Source organism: Dama dama, chromosome 24, assembly GCF_033118175.1.
Source record: "Dama dama isolate Ldn47 chromosome 24, ASM3311817v1, whole genome shotgun sequence".
NCBI lineage: Eukaryota > Metazoa > Chordata > Mammalia > Artiodactyla > Cervidae > Dama > Dama dama.
Window position 1 is genome coordinate 48,618,306 of NC_083704.1, and position 23,529 is coordinate 48,641,834.

General features: G+C 44.2%; 1 protein-coding gene across 4 annotated transcripts in view; it reads left to right on the top strand.

Annotated features, from left to right (window-relative positions):
- The window catches only part of ARHGEF3 (Rho guanine nucleotide exchange factor 3), a 305,270-nt gene that overhangs the window by 248,891 nt on the left and 32,850 nt on the right, over positions 1 to 23,529 (top strand). For all 4 annotated transcript variants that reach the window (XM_061128326.1, XM_061128327.1, XM_061128328.1 and 1 more), the window contains one exon: positions 13,841 to 13,948. In XM_061128326.1, coding sequence (XP_060984309.1) covers positions 13,841 to 13,948 — 108 coding nt within the window. The remainder of the gene's footprint in view (positions 1 to 13,840; positions 13,949 to 23,529) is intronic.

Genomic DNA, 23,529 nt, shown 5'->3' on the forward strand with positions numbered 1-23,529 from the left:
GCTTCCTTCTCTTTTCTTTTTAAATTTTATTGTTGTCTATTATTTTAATCCTGAGGTATCTTTTTGTTTTTAAATTGAGGTTACTTTGGTTTACAACATTATCTAAGTTTCATGTGTGCAACATTATATTTTGACTTCTGTGTACACTCTTTGACTTCTGCATAGTTGCCAACAAGTTTCATCTACATCCATCACCATAGAGCTGACCCCCTTTACCCATTTTGCAATCCTCCCACCCTCTTCCTCTCCTTCTCCTCTTGACAAAATCAGAAGAGAATTACATCTGGGTCGGGGTGGAACGACCTACTTCCCTGTTTCTAGAAATTTGCTAGACGCTCACAAAGAGTGACTGAGCTAACTCAATAGGTCGGTCAGGGCCCTGGCAGCATGTAGTTTATGTAGCCACATTTCTGGGGCCTTTGCTGGGCCGGGGCAGCCCCTTGCCACCCTTCTGCACAGACCTGCTTTGTAAATTCTGGAGTGGTCCAGAGCCTGACCCCTAAGTGATGGGGCAGAAGGAGGGAGCACCTTCTGGTGAATGGGCCTTCCCCTCATCCCTGGGGGTGCTTGGGGACTGGGGGGAATCTGTCAGGTTAGACCCTCACCAGTCTCCCGGAGGAGCCCTTCCCTCTAGAGCTGGCCAGTGCTGGCAAGCTCATGGGAACTTTGCCCCTTTCTGCCACAGGAGCACTTGACTTCAGGAATAAAGAACATTTTTCTTTTACCACAAAACTGCCCTTGTCTTTCCTGGAAACTTTTACTGGCACCCCTTACCACTGAATCTCCAGTGGCAAAACGAAACAACCAAATCACAGATTTGTATTTACTTCTTTTAAGTCAGCTGCCCTTTTTTATTCATTTGCCTTCTTGTGTCTTTGTAATTGAAATGAACCCTGTGTGACTGGGGAACAGGGCTGGGGCTCTGAGGTTTCTGCCTCTTTTGTCAGTGTGATGCAGGCTTTTTCAAATGCACAGTCTTCTGAATTTTAATAGACTGTAGATAATGATACATCTGGTTGCATATTAATTGCTGAGAGTTAGAAATAACACATAATCACTGTGTTTCAAGGTTGCAAGTGTGCAGCAGTGGGAGCCAGGGTTTGTTATGAGCCTTTGGAAAAATACATTGTTAGTGGGCATGATTTCATTCCTGTCATTAAAAACGTGTCACAGAAGGAAAACTCTCAAGCAAAGTTCAGTCTTGTGTTCTGCATGTGTGCACCAACACACACACACACATACACCTCCTAAGAAATAACATTGGGAAGCTATTCATCTGCCCACTTGGGGAGTGTGGGAGCAATGGCGAGGCTGTACAAATCCATTATAGCTTACCTACCTCACAGTTTCCTGGACCTTATTTTCCTATAAACCATTGCTTGGTGGGTGGTAAGATGTCAGCTGAAAGCCAAAGCAGGAAAGTTTTCAATTTTAAGAAAAAAAACGATTTTCCCAATTTCAGCCACTCCCTGGTGTCTGTGTGGCGTCCACTTTGAAGGATCGGGTTTCAGTGCTCTCAGTAGAGAGCGGCCTGTTCTGTAACACCCAAGTGCGGTGTTCCCCGGTTCCAAGTGGAGGCATGTGCCGCCTAGGATGCGCATGGACCAAATGGTTTGAAGGGATAAATTGTGCTCGGAGGGACAGCGGAGGGTTACCAGGGAGCTCAGTAACTGCATCTTATGTTTCTCTCTGGAAGTCACACCTCTGTGAGGCTTGCAAACTGCTCCCAATCGCTTCCCATCCAGAACAGAAACTGACCAGGCAGAGAGAGGAGGGGGTCCACGTTCTTTTCCTGCAGACCCAGGGCCCTTGGTTGGATGTTCCTTTTAGGTTTCACCTAGCAGCTGAATCTGGGGTCCCTCACCCCAACCTCGTCTTCAGTCAGATGGCAGACTCGGCTGTCAGCGTTGCTTGCCTGTGACGTGTTTGCTCATCTCAGATTCGGCTGGAACACGCTGTGCTTCCTTTGGGACACTGAGATTGCGATCTGTGCATCCTTTTCCATCTCTGTGCTTCTTTTTCCTCTTCTGGGAAGCTAAGATAATGCTGAGATTCAAGGGATGACAGGAGGATGAGAGAGAGAGACAACAGGTCAGTGGATCTGTGCCTGGTGCTTTCTGGAAGCCAAAAGAAGCATGTTGTTTTTGGGAGTTCTACCTCGCACCTCCGACACGGCTTGAACACCCGGAATTCCTATCATTGCCTCATCCCAGATAGTACTGGGATCAGGCAAGATTGGAAACCAGCTGTTCTAGCCCACAGTTCAGCAGTGTGGGCTGGGGAGGGGTAGGCTGGGCAGAGTTCCTTGTAGACTTCACGACCCACCCTACTTGGATGCCCTTCAGCCCCTCAGGCTCTTATCTTAGGATTCCACGGCTGATGTTTTTTTTCCTACTTGGATGTAGCCTTGGATCTTGCCAAACCACTCCCAGTTTTGCTGTGTCCAGTCAGGGCTGGACTAAGCAGATGATGAAACTGCCGGAGGAAAGGGAAGGCAAGAATGTGGACTCAAAATGTGGTCTCGTAGCAGCCCGAGTCCCTCAGAGAGCAGGGCATGTCACTGGTGAGACTGGGGCAGTGAGCTGGAGTGGCAGCTCTGTCCCTGGGCAGGAAGAGGCCAGTGCTACAGGGAATGAATGAGAGCACAACCTTGTGGGTTGGTGGGAGAGTCCCCCCCACTTCACAGGGCGTGAGACCTAGCCTGTGGAAGTGACACTGTTGGCCTGAAGTCAGAAGGTATGGAGTTCACAGGGCACTGTCCTCTGACCAGAAAGGTTGGTTCATATTTCATCCTTGGAACCTTTGCAAAGAATCATTTAGGGCGTCAGAGTGATAAGAACTTTGTCACTTGCAGCAGAGGCTTTCTGCTCATGCTTCAAACACGGAGGAAGCCTCAGCCAGTGTCCTTAAAGTGCCCTTGAGGTCTGTACACACCCGTTTCCAAACCCTGAAGCAGAGCTGGCATCCCCGGTGCATTCTTCTCCCCCTACACCTTCAACCCAGCCCAAGGGGAAGCCAGGGAATCCCTTTTACAGAGATAAACAAATACAGAGTTTATATCCCACCCCACGGCTTCCAAGAAGTCAGTAGGAAACAACTGACTTAAACCCCAGAACCACAGAGCCCTTCCTCCAGGCCTGTGGCTGTAATTAGGTCACCATGTCACCTCCGGGGGACTTGTTGGCATCTACCAGTAATGTGAGACTCTGACCCCATTTTCCAGACGTGTGGGAACACTTCTTCTGCGGCCTGCTTGGCAAAAAGACATAACCTGACGCCAATCAAGAGAAAACATCTGTGCCTAAGGTTTGCTTCCCCGTAAGGGCCACAGAGGCTCAAGTCTGCCGGCGGCTCTCAGGCTGTTCCAGGTCAGACTCGTAAAGTGCTTCAGCTCTAAACATCTGGCCCTTTCTCCTTGACAGAGTCAGGGCTTTGCTTGATGATCAGAAGGCATATGTTGAGCCAGGGACCACAGACAGAGCTAAATATTTAGCTTCCTCTTTCTCTGAAGGTCTGCAGTGCCATGTCTGGGCATGACCAAAATGAGTTTCAGGCAGTGGGCTGGCGTTTGCTTAAAAAACCTATCGAGGTGAAGGTGTGCATGTCTCCTTCTGCCCAAGGTTAAATAATAGTAACATCCTGTGTAAGAGAACTTGAATGTGGTTTTCTGCTAAACTCCAATCTTCTGGGGCTATTTATTAGATGTGTTTAATCATGGGCCAATTTAACTAGTAGCAGACTAATAAAATAACAAAATTGGGCTTGCTGCCAGGACAAATGTTGACTTACCCTTATAATGTTGACTGAAACGAATAACTTTGAAAGTAATTGAGGAGTGAAACCTTAGCCAAAAATAGGGTGTCTGAAACAGTGGTTCTGTTTTATTTTACTGGCACTGCTAAGAGACTTTGTTCGTAACCTAGGCTGCTGCCCGCCTCAGCTCTTGGAGAGTCCGTATTTTACTAAATTATTTTCCAAGATGTTGTTTTGGTTTTCTTTTTCTTTATCCCATAGACCATCATTTAGAAAAAAATTAATAGCCCCATTGCAGAGAAGAACAGGCTGCTTTTCCAGTGTGGGGGCAAACATTCAACAATAATGGGAGGGATACAGATAACTTGCTTGAGGTCTTCTCTCAGAAATGAAGTGGTGTGCCAGGAACATTAACCCTCTCAGAGTCTGCAGTAAAATTAATTGTTCCTGCAAGGTACTCTGGATGAAATCCATCTAACGCGCCGCACACTCTCCTTTCTTTCATTCTGCCATTAAGTTTATACGAACATTCAAGAGTGATAGTGTTTTTGCCAGTGTGTGTTTTGAACTTGAAGGAAGCAGGGGAAGCCTGGAGGAAATGAAGCCAGGATGACCACATAAATTGTCATAAACTGGGACTTCTTTCTCTTCTCATTTTTTTACTTGCATTTGATGGGAGCTGTGTTTGGGGCTGGAACTGAGCATACTTTCAGAGGCTTATGTCAGCAGTGTCTGAGAATTCAGTCCAGCGTCCCCCTCTCAGGCTTCTGCCTTAAGCATGGTTCCCCTAAAAGCAAACCACTTCACAGCCTGACCTTGGCCAGAGGCTGTAGGTGCTGACTGGCTCAAGCAGAAGTCAAGGTGTTGACTGACTTGACATACAGGGAATAAGGACCATCTCCCCATCCTCAATGTGTTCAGTTTTACAGCCCTGAGAGTCAATGGTTCAGTTCGTGAATTTGCCCAGACCATCTTCTGATGTCTCCATCATGTGCTTTTTAGCATTTCCATGAGGGAAGACAAGAGAAATTATCAGATCCTAAATGCAGCAACACCCTGTCTACAACTTGGCCGTAAGACTAAGCTAACTGAGAGTGTCCTGTAGATTTCATTTATGCAGGCTTAGTTCCTAGTAACAACAACAACGAAAAAGACCACTTTTTTTTTTTTCTTTTAAAGAAGGAAATTAGGGTGCTTTCCTTGTAGCATCTGATGCAGAGAGAGTTGGGCCGTTTCATCAAAAGGGAATTGTAATCTTCATTAATGCACAGCGTGAGGCAACTAGACTTGCACCTGGACAAGATAAGCACAAGGGTGTGGCCTCCACCTTTGCAATTAGCCGGGAAGGAGGTGTCAGGAGTTCTTCCTAGAGCTGTTCCTGGTAGTTTGTCAGTGTCCACAAAGCCTGTGGTCCATCTGTTGAAATCATCGATAATTGTCTCTAAGGGAAAATTATAGTTCCTTGTCTGAAGACTTTTTGCTTACCTTGTGGGTTAGCAACCAATAATTCTGAAATGCATTTGGCCTAATCAATGAAGCCAGGTTTCCGTTGGAATTTGGCCCTCATTATTTGCCTTTTAACTTTTGGTAACAAATGATACCAGGTCAGTTAGCTTCATGCCAGGGAAAAGAAAACATAACAACAGCAACAAAAATTTTTAATGGAAATTTTGGAGTCAGAAACCATTATTTCATTACTGTCTTTTCCTATTTTGGAAGAAATAAGATGAAGTCCCTTGCAGGCTCCGAAGAAGCTCCCTGTCGCATTCCTACAGCCCCGCCCCTTTCACTCAGCTCTGTGAAGGCCTCCTCATCGGTGCCTCTGTGCCCTGCACACCCCTGTGGTCCACTGTGCCCTTCCTGCTGGCCACATCGCCTGCCCCCCTCCTTGCCCACTCCCCCAGGGCTGACTCTCTCGGGTGCTCTGCCTGGATCAGCCTTCTGGTTTTCCCTGTTCAGCCAGGAGACATCCCCTCAAGGGTGACATCTTGTACACTTGAGTGAAACCACTTTGCATATTGCTGGGTGAACACTCGCAGAACTGAGCTTCAAAGGATGCACATGGTCCCAAAGTATCTCTTCCATTTCTGTGTAATAATTACAAAGGCAATAGTAGTAACTTTACCATGGAGGAAATTTTCCAGCAAATACCTTCCGCGTGGCTGCTGTAACAGGGTATCACAAGCAGGCAGGCTTAGAACAATGGAGATTTATTTCTTACAGTTCTGCAGACTGGAAGTCAAAACTCACAGTGTTGGTAGGGCCATGCTCCCTCTGACTCCTGCAGGGTCATTCTTCCTTGCCTCTTCCTATGCTGATTTGATGACAAAATAAAACGAAAGGGTGGGACGGCCTTGGCAACAGGAGGTGTCATAAGAAGTGAGAACAGAAGAATATTTGTGGTGACCTAGAAGTTTTGAAGGGTGAGAATATTGGGTATTAACTGTAAAACAATGTAAACCACAAGGAAAGCGGTGGTCAAGTCGAGACAACTGTAACGAGTGGAACTGATGATCAGCAAGGAGGGGAGCCCTCAGCCTTCTTAGTGGAAGACTGGGCTATTGTATGAAAGAAAAGAGTGGATTCAGGAGGCAGTTGTAGGGAAAGGAAAGCACCTTCACAAATTAAAACCAATACAGTGGAACAGAGGTCTCTTCTGATGGGCAGCCTGATCTTGAATGACCCCTGTTTTCTCTCTATATTTCTAAGACAAATCAGAGTTGAATTCTATCAGATTGTTTTACGTTGTGGAGCTGAGTGATCGGGAGCCAGTTGATGGATTTCTTTTCTTTCCTTTTTTTCTTTTTAAAATCAATTTGTTTATTTTAATTGGAGGCTAATTACTTTACAATATCATGGTGGTTTTTGCCATACATTGACATGAACCAGCCACGGGTGTACATGTGTCCCCCATCCCGAACCCCCTTCCCTCCTCCCTCCCCATCCCGTCCCTCTGGGCTTTGAGAGCCCTGTTTCATGCAAGTCGATGGGTTTCTTGATGAGAACAAATAGTAGCCCAGTCAGTAATCAAACAGACTTCACGGAATCTTGACAGCCATGTTGGTGCCTCTCCATGGGGCGTCCTACCTTTAAGTTTAAATGTTCCAAGGTATCTTTCTCAGTTCCCAGTTTCCCAGCCTCCTGGATCTGTCTCTATTCTGGCCTGTAGCAGTTGAGAGTTTAAATTCCGTAGTGGGATTTTTTTTTTTTTTTCATTTTACCAGGTTTCTTCTACTTACGTCCAGTTCTAGATGATGTCTGCCTCCTCAGTATACTTTCTCACTAGACAGACCCTCACTAACAAGTAAAGTAAAAATCTCAGATGGCACCTGTCTGCTCCGGGTCAGCATTCCCTAGTACATCTGCAAAACTGTTTTCTGTCCACTGAAGTCAATCTTTGTATTATGGGGCATTTTGACCAGGCACCAGAGGCAGGACTGAGCATACTATGCCCTTCGCCAGTCTAGGGTTGGCCCCTAGATTTGCCAGTTGCCACACAAAGAGTCAGACACAACTGAGTGACTGAACTCTACAACAAAACCTGGAATCTATGCCATTTCCTACACAGACCCTTTCCCTGGCCCCATATCACTTTGAAGCAGATCCCAAGCATCATAACATTTTATGTCCCTTATTTCATGGTATTAATGGTCCAGGAAAGTTTGTGTTATGTTCAGGATAATTTGTTTGGAAAGCTAAGAGGATAAAATGTAGTAGGATAGTGTTCAGTCACAGAAAAGGTGAGTCAGAGATACCCTCTGCTTCCCTGGGGACCCTGGGTCCCCAGCTGCAAGGAAGGGGTACAGATCGAGCCAGTGCTGTCTGGCAGAGCCTGAAGACTGACTGTGCCTGTGAGAGACGCCCTGCTTGGGAGTGTCATCTCTGGGTATGTCTCAGCAGAAGGCTGAGGCTGAAGACCACTGGCCCAGGACAGGACCCATATGAAGCCAGCAGTGGTACAGGGCAGTGGTCAACCAGCTCTGGCCCCTGCACCAAATACAGTCCACTTCCAATGGCCCTTAAGCTATTTGTTTCAGTGGCATGACATAGTATTGCCCCCCCATCTTAAAAAAATCAGTTGTTTTTTTTTTTAAAGAATCAGATTTCTAACCCTGATTTTTAACTCAGTAGTACTTGGAGGTAGAGCTCAGGATCAAAACATTGTAAATGTTGCCTGGTGTACTAAAGATACTGTTAGAAAACAGTATTTTGGAAATTAATTTTCTAGAATCTTCTACATACAAATGGCTAACAAACACACAAAAAGATGCTCAACATCACTCATTATCAGAGAAATGCAAATCAAAACCACAACGGGTACCATCTCATGCTGGTCAGAATGGCTGCTTTCACAAAGTCTATAAACAATAAATGTTGGAGAGGGTGTGGAGAAAAGGGAACCCTCTTGCACTGTTGGTAGAAATGCAAACTAGTACAGCCACTATGGAGAACAGTGTGGAGATTCCTTAAAAAACTGGAAATAGAACTGCCATATGACCCAGCAATCCCACTCCTGGGCATACACACCGAGGGAACCAGAATTGAAAGAGACATGTGTACCCCAATGTTCATCGCAGCACTGTCTATAATAGCTGGACATGGAAGCACCTAGATGTCCATCGGCAGATGAATGGATAAGAAAGCTGTGGTACATATACACCATGGAATATTACTCAGCCATTAAAAAGAATACATTTGAATCAGTTCTAATGAGGTGGATGAAACTGGAGCCTATTATACAAAGCGAAGTAAGTCAGAAAGAAAAACACCAACACGGTATATTAACACATATATATGGAATTTAGAAAGATGGTAATGATGACCCTATATACAAAACAGCAAAAGAGACACAGATGTAAAGAACAGTCTGTTGGACTCTGTGGGAGAAGGCGAGGGTGGGATGATTTGAGAGATTAGGATTGAATCATGTATATTATCATATGTGAAATAGAGCGCCAGTCCAGGTTCGATGCATGAGGCAGGGTGCTCAGGGCTGGTACACTGGGATGACCCTGAGGGATGGGGTGGGGAGGGAGGTGGGAGGGACGGTCAGGATGGGGAACACATGTACACCCATGGCTGATTCATGTGAATGTATGGCAAAAACCACCACAATATTGTAAAGTAATTAGCCTCCAATTAATTTTTTTAAAAAATTCTAGAATCTTCTGTAGTGTCCTCTACTGAGAAAAATACTTGATTGAAAATTGGAGAATCTCCAACAAAACTCATATTCCTTTTTCTAATGAACAGGGGGGAAAAGAGGGGGCCTCAGGCCCTCAAGAACGGTTTCTCTATTTTTTAATGGTTGAAAAAGGCAGAAGGATAATACTTGGGGACATGTGAAAATTATATGAAATTTGAATTTTAGTGTCTATAAATGAAAGCTTAATGGAACACAGCCACATTCACTTATTTGCATACTGTTTATGGCTGATGGTAGAGATGAATAGCTGTGACAGAGGCTAGACAGCCCTCAAAGTCTGAAACGTTTAGCCATCTGTCCCCTCACTGAAAAACATCACCAAACCCTAAAGTAGGGCATGGGCTCTGGAGCCAGCCTGCCTACATTTAAATCCTAGCCATCGTTTTTTTTTTTTTAGCTTTCCCTGTCTTTATTTTTTATTTATTTATTTATTTTTTTGCTTTCCCTGTCTTTAAAATGATAATCACAATAGTGGCTACCTTGCAGAGATGTTGGGCTTCCCTGATAGCTCAGTTGGTAAAGAATCCGCCTGCAGTGCAGGAGACTCCGGTTTGATTCCTGGGTCAGGAAGATCCCCTGGAGAAGGGATAGGCTACCCTCTCCAGTGTTCTTGGGCTTCCATTGTGACTCAGCTGGTAAAGAATCTGCCTGCCATACAGGAGACCTGGGTTCAACCCCTGGGTTGGGAAGATCCCCTGGAGAAGGGAAAGGCTGCCCACTCTAGTATTCTGGCCTGGAGAATTCCATGGACAGTCCATGGGGTCTCAAAGAGTCAGATATAACTGAATGACTTTCACTTTTGCAGAGATGTTAGGAGAAATAAATTACTAATTATCTGTAAAGCATAGAGAAGAGTCCCTGCAATGACTATGCACTCATTATTCTTAGTTAATACTACTAGAGCTTTTCCATCACTCACAGATCAAAACTTCCTGTTTAAAACATGAGGATGATGAAAGCCTCCTAGAGGGTTCAGGGTGGGTGACACATGATGCCTGGGTGTGCAATTCCCAGCACATCTCCTGTCTTACAGATGGAGCCCCAGAAAGGATTCCTGGTGTTTCTAAACATTTGAAAGACATTAAAAAAATAAAAAATTACTCCATCAACTCATGGACAGAAGCACCTGCTAGCATAGTTGTTTCTCACCTCTCCCTAGCTCCTGGCCAGAGCTAGAGCATCCAAGGGCAGTGTTGCCCTGCAGAGGAGTGGTCAGTTTTACATTAAAGGCTGCATATCTGGCCCCTCCTGGGCCATGTTTGTGACTCAGTAAAACCAGAGTGTCAGGGAAGCTTCAGAGGTGATGTGGAAGACCCTTCCACTGTTCTCCAACCCCACTCTGGCCGCAAAAATGAGGTGTAGGGAGAATGAGTGGTTTCCTGTATGCTGTGTCTGTTGGAATGGAACCTTTTTTTGGAGGAATAAAAATAGTGCCAATTTATATTGATATGATAGGCATTTTCTTACATTGCATATGTTGTGCTTTGGCTTTTATCTCTTAGAGGGAAAAATGAGGAAAGGACAAAAACTGTATCCCCTAGGGAAGGATTATTAAAATATATTTAATGAAATCTCACATTAAAAATAAAATTACATGCAGTGATTTGTTCTCTTTTCTTTGCAATTCAAGCACAAGAGACTTTTAAAATTGCTGAATCAATTCCTGTATGAAAAATATGACCTGTATGTCTTTCTTCATCCTCTCCTTCCCTTCTTCCCACCCTCTTCCTTCTTTTTTCCCCCCTTCCTTGTCCTCTAGAAAGATAAAGAGAAAATATTTGATAAAAGTCAGTACTCATTCATGATAAAAATTCACAGCAAACTTAGCATGGAAAGGAACTGCCTTACTTGATAAAGGGTATCTCTTCCATGCGCTTAGCAAGTATAATACTTAATGATGAAACCTTCATAATAATTACTTAATAATTAGGAATTAGACTGTGGTACCCACTCTCTCAGCTTGTAATCAACAACATACAGATAGTCCTAGCCAGTGCGATAAGATAAGAAAAAAAAGGTGTGAGATATGGAAAGCATGCAACAAGTCTGTTATTCAAGAAATACTGCCCACACTGCATTTTTCTTTTTTTCTTTTTTTTTTTTTTTTTAACCTCTTTAGTGAGATGCCCCCCTGTTCTGTGTTAAAATTGCAGGGTGAAGGTATAGTCTGCCCTTGAAAGTGGGTTTAGCAGTAACCTTGCCCAGCTTCATTTGGCAGCTGAGTTGTTGGATTAGGGAGCTTCTGCAGGTTGTGTTCTGTCATCTCTCTATAAAGCCTAAAAGCATCCCTGGAATTGTATTTGCTGGTTTTCAGTACAGCTATTTAACTGGAATCTGGAAACATTTTCCCTGAGGGCTCTTTTTAGACAGCGGTAAAATGTAGCTGGAGACATACTGAGTAAATGGAAAAGAAAAATCAAATTAGGCCAAGAATGTTTTTAATCTCCTATTCTCACTGAAGCCCTCAAGGAGAACACCATAATTCATACTTCACTCTTGTGGGTCAGGCATAAAGCCTTCTCCATAGATCTAATGACCTGTAAATGTTCTGGTTTGAAATTGCACCTGCCCACTTTGCGGGATCAAGTACATCGTGCAGCAATGGTTTCTGTTTCGATTTTTCATTACTTGGGAATGTCACATTGCCAGAGAACAGCCCAGAGTTTACTTCCAAATGGGTGAAGCCTTCGGAAAGGAGTTTTAATTACAATCTCATGTAGCAACACTGGGCACAAGCTGCAGAGGGGCCGACATTTGCACTGTGCATTCCTCTTACAGCAGTGCAGAAAACACACAGCTGACCGGCTCATGTAAAATGGGCAGCAGAGTCAGCGGAGCCTTAGAAAAATGACACAGCAAGTGAAACAAAGCCGAATCTTCCCTCATCCCGCCAAGCATGCAAGGCTCCCTGCTGTCTTTTTAAAGCAAGATAACCCAGTTGGCGTTTGCCCTTCAACCTCTCCAATTTGATATGGAACCTGTGACCTGGGAGCTTTAACCATTAATAAATCAGAGACCTGGGAGTCAACAGGCTCTGAGGTACATGGCAGAAGTAAATGAGACTACATCCTGCTCCCCTAGGAAAGCCCTCTTCTTCCCACTTGCTGCAATGCAGTTTGTGCCACCAAAGGTGGTATATCAAAACTCTGGCATTTCCAGCCAAAGCAGGAGCCATTTAGGAAAATTCAGGGGATGCTCAAGAGACTGTGCGTGCGTGTGTGTGCATGTGTGTGTGTGTGTGTGTGTGTGTCTACTCAGTAAGCCTGCTGGTGGTGCAGTTCTGACGTAAAAAAATATTTTAAAAATCCTCCTCTGGGCACAGATACTCAGGAGCCAGGCACTGGACAGGGAGCATCCTTGAAGGGCACTGTCACCTGGAAACAGAGGGGCAATTGGACTTTGTCTTCAGCATTTACGTAGTTATAATATGATATCTCTTGTGTTGAGAGATTCATCCTTTGCATTTTGGAACTAAGCCTTCCTGGTGTTCGGAGAGTTGCCTTCTGTCTGTTCAGCTCAGCATGCCAAGAGACTGGAGAAGTCCCCAGCAGCTCGGATGCATTCTCCGTCTTGGAAAAGTACTTGCTTTGAGGAACCATGAAGTCACTCCTGGCTACATCGTGCAATTGTTTTGTGCTTTTTAAACAGCCTTTAGATTTTTTCTGTTTGCCAGAAAGGTTGGGTCTGTTTCAGAGGAATCTTCTGTTTTCTAAGGCTGCCAAGGGCATAAAATGACATGAGAGTGTCTCAGCAGAACTCCAGATTCAGGCAAGATTTTTCCAAGCACCTACTATGTTCAAAACACCTTGCAGGGATATTCTGGAGAATCTTAACTCTCAAAACTTTGAAGGCAATGGCTGAAAAAGAAAGATGAACACCTTGAGGCTCCCTCTGGAAATGGTTGAGTTTCACAACAACCACTGGCAAGTGTGGCTTTTTCCATCAAAATTTGGTGTCTTCATGTGCTGTCCAGCATCTCCTGCAGGTCAGATGGAGCTTAGGAAGACAAGGGTAACTGTTCTCTTTGTCAAGTGTTTTGTCTGTCATCTCTCTCTTATCCACAGCCTCTTGTTTTTATTTATGTAACTGTAATCTGCAGAGTCATTGGTTTAGGTAGGCTCCCCCACCCATCAGTTTGGTTTGGGGTAACTTGCAGATTTGCACATGTTTTATGTGGTGATAATTTTCATAACTTGTGGCTAGGTATAATATAAAAACTAGTGCTCATGGTAGGGTTTTCTCTTTGTATATTTTCTTTTTGCTGTCTAGTTGTTATAAGTATTAATATGTGCATTTCAAATATACTGTAGGTACAAAGAGGCTTTCTTAACAGCCTAGTAATAGAATAACTTCTTTAAAATGTTTTTTTTTAATTTGGTGTACTAAAAGAAAGAGTGAGTCTCTGTGCTTTAGAAAAGCCATTGCATATTAGAAATTTGGACAGTGGCTTCAGGCAAGGTGGAGAAAAGGTTTTCTAAAAAGATGAAACCAGAAGCATCAAAAGACAACTGCCCAACAAGGTCATTGGATGGGAAATTAGAGGCAGCTTTTGTCTGCAGAAGGGGTTGGAGAGAGTGACTCTCCTAAGTGGGAGCCTCTGATTTAAAAGCCGGCAGACACTGTTGGGGTGAAGGAATTTGCCTATTTGCTGTCTGCTCAGACACTGCCTCTGTTGACCGCATCCCCCCACCACCCCGACTATGTACCCTTCCCTGGCTCACCAGACACCTTCACACAGCAGGAATGAGATGGTTACCACTTCCATTCTACAGAGTGGTATGCAGCCGGCAGCTCATGGAGTGAGACATGACTGTGTGGTGGAGTTACATTCTCTTTGGAATTGACCTTGACAGTTTCCTTCTTTTTTTTTTTTAACCCTAGGAGCCTAGTAATAAACGAGTCAAACCTCTTTCCAGAGTCACATCCCTTGCCAACCTCATCCCACCTGTGAAGGCCACGCCGTTAAAGCGCTTCAGCCAAACCCTGCAGGTAAGGACACGGTGGGCTCATGTTTGCAAAAAAAACCCTGTTGTGTGGGAAGAGACACCTCTGTCCAACCAGAACCTCCCCTGGTTTCAGTCTGACCTGAATCAATGCTTATTATTTGAGTAGAAGAGAGCAAGTGATCAGACTGAAAGAGAAAGAGATGTTTTAAAGTTGGTGTCAGACAGAGTCTTTCAAGGTGTAACTGGAGGCATCATCTCTGTTGGGTCTTTGCTCACAGTTCTGTTTCAGAGACCCCATCCAGATGTACTTTCATAGGTATCCGTTTGGTCCTAAAATATCTATGGGCCTCCCAAGGAGACCAGCACCTGACCTCAGATGGAGGGCAAGAGAGCCTAGTGGCTTTGACGAGTGGCTTAGAGCCTAGCAGCATGTGAGGAGAAACTCAGTCCACCCACTCATTTCTTATGGCCCTGGAGCTGAGAATGATTTCTGCTTTTTAAATTGGCTGCGGAAAAACAATCCAAAGAGGAATATTTCATAACCCATGAAGATGATTGGAAATTGCAGTGTCTGTAGCTGAAGTTACACAGGCGTGCCTAAATGTCAACGTGTTGTCTGTAGCTGCCGTCACCCTACAAAGGCAGAGTCAAGTAGTTGTGACCCCAACCATATTGCCCACAACACCAAAAATATTTACTATTGGACCCGTTAGAGAAAATGTTTGTTGCTCCCTGACTGAGGAAAAGGGCCTGGGAGTAGATGTATCTCACTTCTGGCCTTGGCTCTGTCCCTCAAAGAGTTTATCCCCTTGAGCGGGTCACACCACAGCTCTCTAGGTCTTGCGTTTTTCCATGTGGATACACTGGGGATGGTGCTGCCAGCTCCTCTAGAGAATCACTGTAAAGACTTAAGAGGTAGTACATTTAGAGGACCTAGCATGGTTCCTTGGCCCTTGGTTCGTAATCACTGACTTCCTAACCAGCTAAGGTGTAAATATTAGCTACTGTAAAAATTCTTTGGTTAACAGGTAGTTGTAGTTCTTGTTCATAAACTCCTGATAAAGTTTATCTTTTAAAGTGAAAATTGAGCTTTTTTTGTTGTTTTCCTTTCTCCAAAGGCCTTGGGCACCCAGTATGAGAAAAATCCTTTTCATATCATGAAAAGGCTCACCTTGTTCAGCTGAGTAGACTTGAGTCCTTCAGTTCCTTACATGTCCTGAATACTTTTGCTTAGCGATATTTTTTTATCTTGACTTTCTGAGTCATTAAGAAAGTTGTGGGCCAGCACCCAAGGCATGTCCCAAGCTATGAACACCAACGATTTGAGAGCTGGTTGAAGTCTCCCTCACCTGCTCCTGTCCTTGGTGCCACACCAAGCAGCCGAAACTCTTCCCTCCTCTTTCCTATCCACCCTCAGTGCTCGTCCCCTGCCCTGCGCATTCCTCTCTTAGCTCTGCTAATATTTCTCCTGAATGAATACCTCATCTCATTAGCTATAGGCTTGGCTCTGTGCTGGAACCTCTGGGCTCCTGGCTATCCCCTGATCCCCATTGTGGGAGAACAGAGGAGGAAAAAAAAAAATAAGGTCATCCTGGGGAGCCAGATGAAGGGCTTTGAAGCTCATGAAGAAAAATGTGTTTACCTTCTCTCCCTGGTGACCAGTCTCTCAGCCCTCTGGCCAAGTTCATCACAGGCTTCCCCTGGAAGATTCATCACCGCCCTAGCCCCGCACATCTGGTCTTTCACTGAGTTCTGCTTTTCAAAAATTCTTCAGCCTGTCGATTGCCATTTCACCCTTTCCTTTCCATCTCAGTGGTGGTGGCTCAAGGTCACCGGAGTTACTTCCTCCCTTGATTACAGTCTCCATGTTGCTCACCATCTCTTCCCCTTGTCTCTCCGAGGACAGTCCACCCTGTGCCCCAGGAAGGGCCTTGCTCACGCCACAAGTGTTTAGGTGGGCTCTACCCCCTACCTTCATGCCACTTACATCCTAGATAGGGCTGCCTTCTGGTCACATCTGGCCCTCGGTTGTGTTTTGTTTAGCTGCATGTTGTTTTGAGCTCACATTTAGAAATCAAAACAGTCCTCATAACTGTCTGAACTTCTGGCTTCTTTTGAGGAATTGGAACGCCTAGAAGTGCTGGGCCTGTGTTCTCACATGGCACTTATGAGCCATACCTAAGTGGCCAGTCAGCATTCACCTACTGATGTCCCCACTTCTCCCAGCTATCCTCCCAACACCTGGCCTCTTCCCTCAGCGTCATCAGCTTGCCTGACCTGCAGACTCCACATTTGTGCTCACGGTTCCCGGGAGAGCGCTGTCTATGCCTCCTCACCGCAGCCCAGCCCCAACCCAAAGTGCATCTTCCATTGTCATTCCTTCAAAATCTTTCCTTTGGCTCCCCAGGAAACCTTTCATTTTTTTCTCTTATTTCTACCCTACACAGATCCCACACAGGGAACACTGCAGGAAATATTTAATCACTTTGCAAATTTGCCCTGACCTAGAGCACTGGGGCAAAGAGAAATCGAGCCATGTCTGAAATCCAACAGACTGAGGCCAGACTTGAGGGGCTGGATCTGACATGTGGTTATTGGTTTCTAAAACCTCAAAGATTTTTTTTGGCAAAATAATTTTTAACTTAACTTGTTTAAAATACCAGGATAAAGAGCTAATCCCAGGTTCTGTTTATTGGGCAGAAACAACCAGACAGAAACAGAATAATGATTCATAATGGTTATGTCCACAAACACAGAGAGAACTTGGACAGTGTCTTTATGTTGTGAGTGTGTCTTTGGTGGGGTCAATAAATGGAAATACGCCCCTGAGGTTGTATGCAGAGTTAGACAGCCTCATTTGCAGGATGGTCTGCAAAGCTTGGAGTATGCCATCTTGCCCCCACCTATCTCCCTGTAAGTCACCTTGGCACATGCAGTGCAAATTCTACAGAATTACTTTCAGTCCTAGCATCCCAATAATTGCCTCCTGGCTTTATTGCTTCCTTCCCCAGCTAGAGCGGGATAGATGTTGATGTAGCCTGAGGAGCAGGGAGGATGGGGGAGGGGGCCCTGAAGGGAGTACTCATTGTTCCAACTTCACAACCTTCCTCATTCTGCCTCTGGTGGTCCTGATGCCCCTTCTAAAATGGGAGAGGCAGAAAAAGAAGCCACAGGGCGGCTCCAAACCTCTCGGCAGTCATTCATTCCTTACCCATATGTGTGTGTTCTTTTTCTCTAACTTCCCAAAACAGCACAGTGCTGGAATGGAGCAGCTTGCTTCTCTGTGGCAGTATCCTTGCCCCTCCCTGGCTCCTGGCCTTTAGAGATACTCATTCGGCCTCTCAGGGTACATTCCTTTTATCGTAGGAGAAGAGATGACTTAGGCCCAAACCCAATGCTTTAATCAGTAGTAGAACACTTAGACCCTGATGCTGGGAAAGATTGAAGGCAGAAGGAGAAGAGGGCAGCAGAAGATGAAGTGGTTGGATGGCATCACCGACTCAACGGACATGAGTTTGAACAAACTCTGGGAGCTGGTGATGGATAGGGAAGCCTGGCGTGCTGCAGTCCATGGAGTCGAGAAGAGTCAGACACGACTGAGTGACTGCACAGGAACAGAACACTGAGCAGGCCCCCCTCTGGCTTCCCAGGAGGGCGTCAGGAGAGCTCGGGGCTGGCAGCCTCTTCCAAAAAGGTTAAGGGCCGTGTCGCAAACGTAAGTGGTCCTTGGAGCCTCAGTTCAGGAAGACACTGCAGGACTTGTTCTCTGTGGCCTCCTCCCTACCCCCGCCCCGTGCCCCTGTGGACCCCGGTCTTGGGCCCCAGCACAAAGGCGGCATTTGTGGAGGTCGGAGAGGGAGCGCCGACTGCATGGCGCTGCGTCCGCTTCTGCCCGGGGAGGTTAGCGCTGCTGGTCGACTGGAGCACAGATATCCGGATCCCTCTGTGCCTATAAATGCCCTCCCTGGACTGCCCCGCTCTGGAGGGGGCGTGTGTGCCCTCACTCCTCGTGTGCAGTGAGAAAGGCGGGAGGCGAGCTGCCTTGGCCGGTCAGTCGCTCGCCGAGGCCGCCTCCCCCGTCACAGCCGCATGGCTGGTGGCCTCATTTGGGCTGAGTCCCGGGCGTGCTATGGGATGCTGTGTTCCCTACACAGCAACTGAGCCCTCTGTTCTCTTTGAACTGTATTTCTTTTCCCTTGTAAAAGTGGGTGTTCATTATGGAAAAATACAGAAAAGAGGAAAGAGAAAGATTCCACTCCCAAACAACCCCTGTTAATATTTTATAATTTCCTTTCAGTGTTATTCTAGGTCTGTCTATGAAGCTTAAACACTCTGAGCCTAATTTGGGGTTACTCACAGTCTGCCAACCTTATCTTTGTGTTATCTGTTTACCTTTGGATTTATACTTCCCCCTTGCCACCCCCAGGGTCTGTGGATGACCAGTTTCTCTTGCATCTCTATTGATCTTTGCTTCACATATTTCCAAGCTGCACAGTTAGGTATATAAAGGTTCCTCTTCATCTCCTGAAGGTTTTGTACCTTTTACTAAAGTTAAATATTTCTATTTATTTCTTTTAATGCTTTTTGTATTGGATTTTCTTTTGTTTTTGTCTTTTCGTGCGTTTTACCTGCTGTTTCTTGTTCATCTCTTCTTTTCCCCCTCCCTTTGTCACTTAGCTAGATGAAAGTTCTATTATGGCTTAAGGGAAATGTTATATCACAGTTAGAGAATATGATCTTAATTGACTAAGTATTATTTCAACATGATGTGATTTATTTTATATAACCAGTCTTCTATTAATGGATATTTATGTTGTAAATATTTTATATCATTAAGTACTTATGTTGAATTTTTTAATGACATTTCTCCTATTTTTTAAAGTGCCTTCTATTTTGCTTTTTTTTTTCCTGATTATATAACATCATAGTCAGAAAAGGGAATAAAAATTCTTGTAATCCCATCTTCCCATCACCAAAAAACTTTTATTAATATTTTGGTATATACTTGGGCAGTCTTTTCTTTTACTATTAATATATACTTGCATTTGTACTTTTTAAAAACAAAATTATAATCATACTATTTTTAACTTGCTTTTTTCTTAACCATATAAAGTAACTCATGGTATAAGGACCTTTTTTCTTGTCATTAAACTTTTTCATTATCTCTAGTTTTAAGAGATAATGGGTTCATATAATGTTTTGTCAAAAGGATGTGTGTTTATTCAATCACCCTTCTATCATTGAACATTTCAGTAGTTTGCATTTTTCTGCCATTATAGAAAATCACAAATCTGAGCCATCTGATAGCACTGTTAGACCTCTGATTTTTTTTTTTTATATAGGAGTGTAGTTGATTTACAGTTCTGTGTCAGTTTCAGGTGTACGACAGCGTGATTCAGTCAGACATGTACATATATCCATTCTTTCTCAGATTCTTTTCCCATGTAGGTTGTTATAGAATGTTGAGTAGAATCTCCTGTGCTATATAGTAGATCCTTGTTGATTATTTTATATGTAGTCGTGTGTATATGTTAATCCCTAACTCCTAATTTATCCCTGTCCCCTACCCCCACATTTCCCCTTTGTAACCATAAGTTTGTTTTTGAATTCTATAAATCTGTTTCTGTTTTGTAAATAAGCTCATTTGTATCATTTTTTTTAAGATTCCACATATAAGTGATATCATGTATTTGTCTTTCTCACTCTGACTTAAATCCATCCATGGTGTTGCAGGTGGCATTATTTTATTCTTTTTATGGCTGAGTAATATTTCATTGTATATATGTACCACATCTTCTGTGTTCATTCCTTTGTTGATGGACATTTAGGTTGCTTCCATGTCTTGGCTATTGTAAATAGTGCTGCAATGAACATTGGGGTGAATGTATCTTTTCGAATTCTGGTTTTGTCTGAGAGTTTGCCCAGGAGCGGGATTGCTGGATCATACAGTGGTTCTCTTTTTAGTTCCCATTAGTGGTATAGATGGGTTCCCTTTTCTCCACACACTCTCCAGCATTTATTGTTTGTAGACAACTTGATGATGGCCATTCTGACTAGTGAGAGGTGATACCTCATGATAGTTTTGATTTGCATTTCTCTGATAATTAGTGACATTGAGCATCAAGCCTCTACTTTTGATGTTTATCTGTCTTGGCCAGAATTGCTTCTCCATGTTCTCACATACTAATTCTAAACTCATAGTCATATTTCTTTCCCTCTTTGAGCAAGGGTGCAGGGGCTCCTGTTGGGTCTGAAATGGCTCAGAGATGATGAGGGTAAAAGGGAGAAAAGACGTATGAGGTTTGAGGAAGAAGTGTGGGAAGAAAAGCAGAAACCAAACTGCCTGTCTGGAAGGAAGAATCTAGCTGAGGACTAACTTGTATTCCATGTTAAAGGGAACTCCTGAGTTTCTGCTGTTCCTGGAATAACAGTTTGACTATCGTAATAGTTGACTATTGCAATTTCAAGCTTGTCGTTTTACATTTCGTCCTATCTTTCATTAGTTTGATATTTACAATAAGCCAAGTTCTGTGCAAGGTCCTTTATATTCATAGCCTCATTTTCAACTCTGCAGGGTAGGTTTCATCAGGACTTTATAGGGAAAAAACCTGAATGTGCCCAAGGTCATGCAGCCAGTCATGCTAGAGCTGGATTCTGTAGGGTTTGGCAATGCGTCTGCTGTGGTAGGCTTTTATAAAGTCAGTTTGGTCCTAGGAAAGCCTGCAGTTTGCCAGGATCTAAAAGTAATAACCAGATTTTCAGTCTGGAGCATCCTACCTCACTGCTGTTCCTTATGCTTTGTTTGCTTATGTGGTAGCGAGAGTCATCATTCCATCTCAGCCTGTGGAATATTTTACCTTTAGCATTATTGTGCGCTTGCCCAAGGCTCTGGAAGACTTCCTAATTCCTGGCTGGCACTAAGCAAAGTGTACGATATTTTCTCCACACCTGAAACAAATATTTTCTTCAGCTATCATTCACTTCTACTCAGAATGTCTCCCAACGAAAAAAAGGTTTGTCCTCATACTAGATCTTTCAGGATTGTGAATTGGTCTAGTGCCGTTTACCATGCTTTTAATGTGCATTAATCTGAACTGGATACCATACTGTGATTTTGTTGATAGCACCACTTCTGACTCAGTGTTCATGGTCTTGCACATTTGTCTGCTGATTGTGTTTTCCCTTCATTACTATCTCTTTATTATGGAAAATCTGGAAAATAAATGTAGAGAAGTATGAATATGAAAATAAAAATCCTCCATAGTCAGGGCTTCCCTGGTGGCTCAGTGGTTAAAAAAAAAAAAAAAAAATCCTCCTGCCAATGCAGGAGAACGGGTTTAATCCCTGATCTGGAAGGATCCCATATGCCTCAGAGCAGCTGAGCCCTAGAGCGCATGGTCCACACAAGAGAAGCCACCATGAGATGCCCTCACACAGCAACTAGAGAGTAGCCCCCATTTGCCACAACTAGAGAAAAGCCCAAGCAGCAGACCCACCACAGCCAAAAATAAAAACAAATAAATAAAAATCATCCATAGTCCCACCATTCAGGGGTAACCCCTGTTACCATTTTGTATTTTAAATAGGGATCTTTCTTTTCTTCCTTAACTCTACTTGTGAGACTTTCCTATTTTCATTACGCATTTCTAAAAAAGAATGTTTTTTCCAAGTTTTATTGGCATATAACTTGACATACAGCTGTACTGTGTAAGTTTAAAGTATACAGCATAATTTGATTTGTATGAATTGTGAAATGATTACCACAATGAGTTAACATCCATCATCTCATTAGATACAAAGAAAATAAAACAGTATTCTCTCAGGAAGAATGCTTTACAGATATGCATGTCATCCTTGTGCAGGCCCTTCTCTGCATGGCTCTGCCCTTGGTAAAAGAGCTGCCAAAATGAGCACAGAAGAATGTTTTTAACAACCATGCAATATTCCAGTATATGATTACACTGTAATTTATTGAACTAATCCCTATTGTCAGGTATTTTAGGCTCTTTCCACATCTTTTGCTTTTATAGTGTTTTCTCCTCCTAAAAGTTACCTTAGTGGAGGTCCCATGTAGAGGTATTTAGTCCAAGTAGTTTAGGCATGTGTCTGCTGTTTGCTGATAAATGAAGTCATATAAACAAGTACTGACGGCAGCAGAGCAGTCAGTGGTGTGATAACCGTGATAGGTCATACCCTTTGCCTGTTGATCACCTACCGGGCACCTGGCCAAACCCTTGATACGCTTTATCTTATCAAATCCTCACTACTACTTTGTGAGGCATTTATTACTATGTCCCTTCCCTTTTACAGATAATCTGCCTCCAATCTAGGAGATGTGGTTCAATTACTGGGTCAGGAAGATCCCCTGGAGAAGGACACGGCAACCCACTCCAGTGTTCTTGCCTGGGAAATCCCATGGACAGAGGGGCCTGGTGGGCTACAGTCCATGGGGTCGCAAAAGAGTCAGACACAACTGAGTGACTAAAACAATTTACAGGTAAAGAAACTGAAATCCAAAGAGATGTCCAAGGTCCCTCAGCCATTGAAGTGACTTGACGCCAGGTCTGTTTTACTCCACAGCCTGTGTTCTTAACCCATGTTTTGGAGTTTCATAGTTGAAAGGCTAGACTCAATTCTCTTCCAGCATGTACCTGTGCCAGTCACTTAATCCTCTGGTACTTGGATTTCTTATCTGTTAAAAGGGGGCAAAATATGAGAACCTGTCCAATGCCTCTGTCAGGATTAGTATGTGATGTATGTGAAGTCGCTCAGTCGTGTCTGACTCTTACAACCCCATGGACTGTAGCCTACCAGGCTCCTCTGTCCATGGGATTTTCCAGGCAAGAGTACTAGAGTGGGTTGCCATTTCCTTCTCCAGAGGATCTTCCCGACCCAGGGATCGAACCCAGGTCTCCCGCATTGTAAGCAGATGCTTTACCGTCTGAGCCACCAGGGAAGTCCTGTCAGGATTAGAATGAGAGGCAAATGTGATAGCGGCTTCATAGCTGATAAATGTTATTTCTCAACCTTGATGCTGGGAGGGATTGGGGGCAGGAGGAGAAGGGGACAACAGAGGATGAGATGGCTGGATGGCATCACCAACTCGATGGACATGAGTTTGAGTAGACTCCGGGAGTTGGTGATGGACAGGGAGGCCTGGCGTGCTGCGATTCATGGGGTCGCAAAGAGTTGGATATGACTGAGTGACTGAACTGAACTGAACTGAACTGAACTCTAATCAAATTTTATAAGAGAGTCTCCTCCAGGACACTGAGAACATTTCCCCATTCCCCACCACTACCACTGTACTTTCTGGTTTAATCCCTTGTAATAGCAACATAGACACATGTTTTCCTCTTACAGTCCCACCCTAACCTCTAATCCATTTAACAGTAAGCCCTCTGCTACAAAATAGCAGGGTCAGTGTAGAGGATTTCCCTGGCTCCATCTCTTTATTGGAGTGCGTTATCTTTGGCCATAGAGACCTTCTGTTTTGGGAAAAGGACAAGGGAGTGCCCCACTGAACGGGGAGCATTAACAAACCAAATCTGTTCCATCATGCCTAACATGCCGGGTCTACATTTCCTCTGACACGTGTAAAGGTGGCCGCTTTTTCCCCACCTC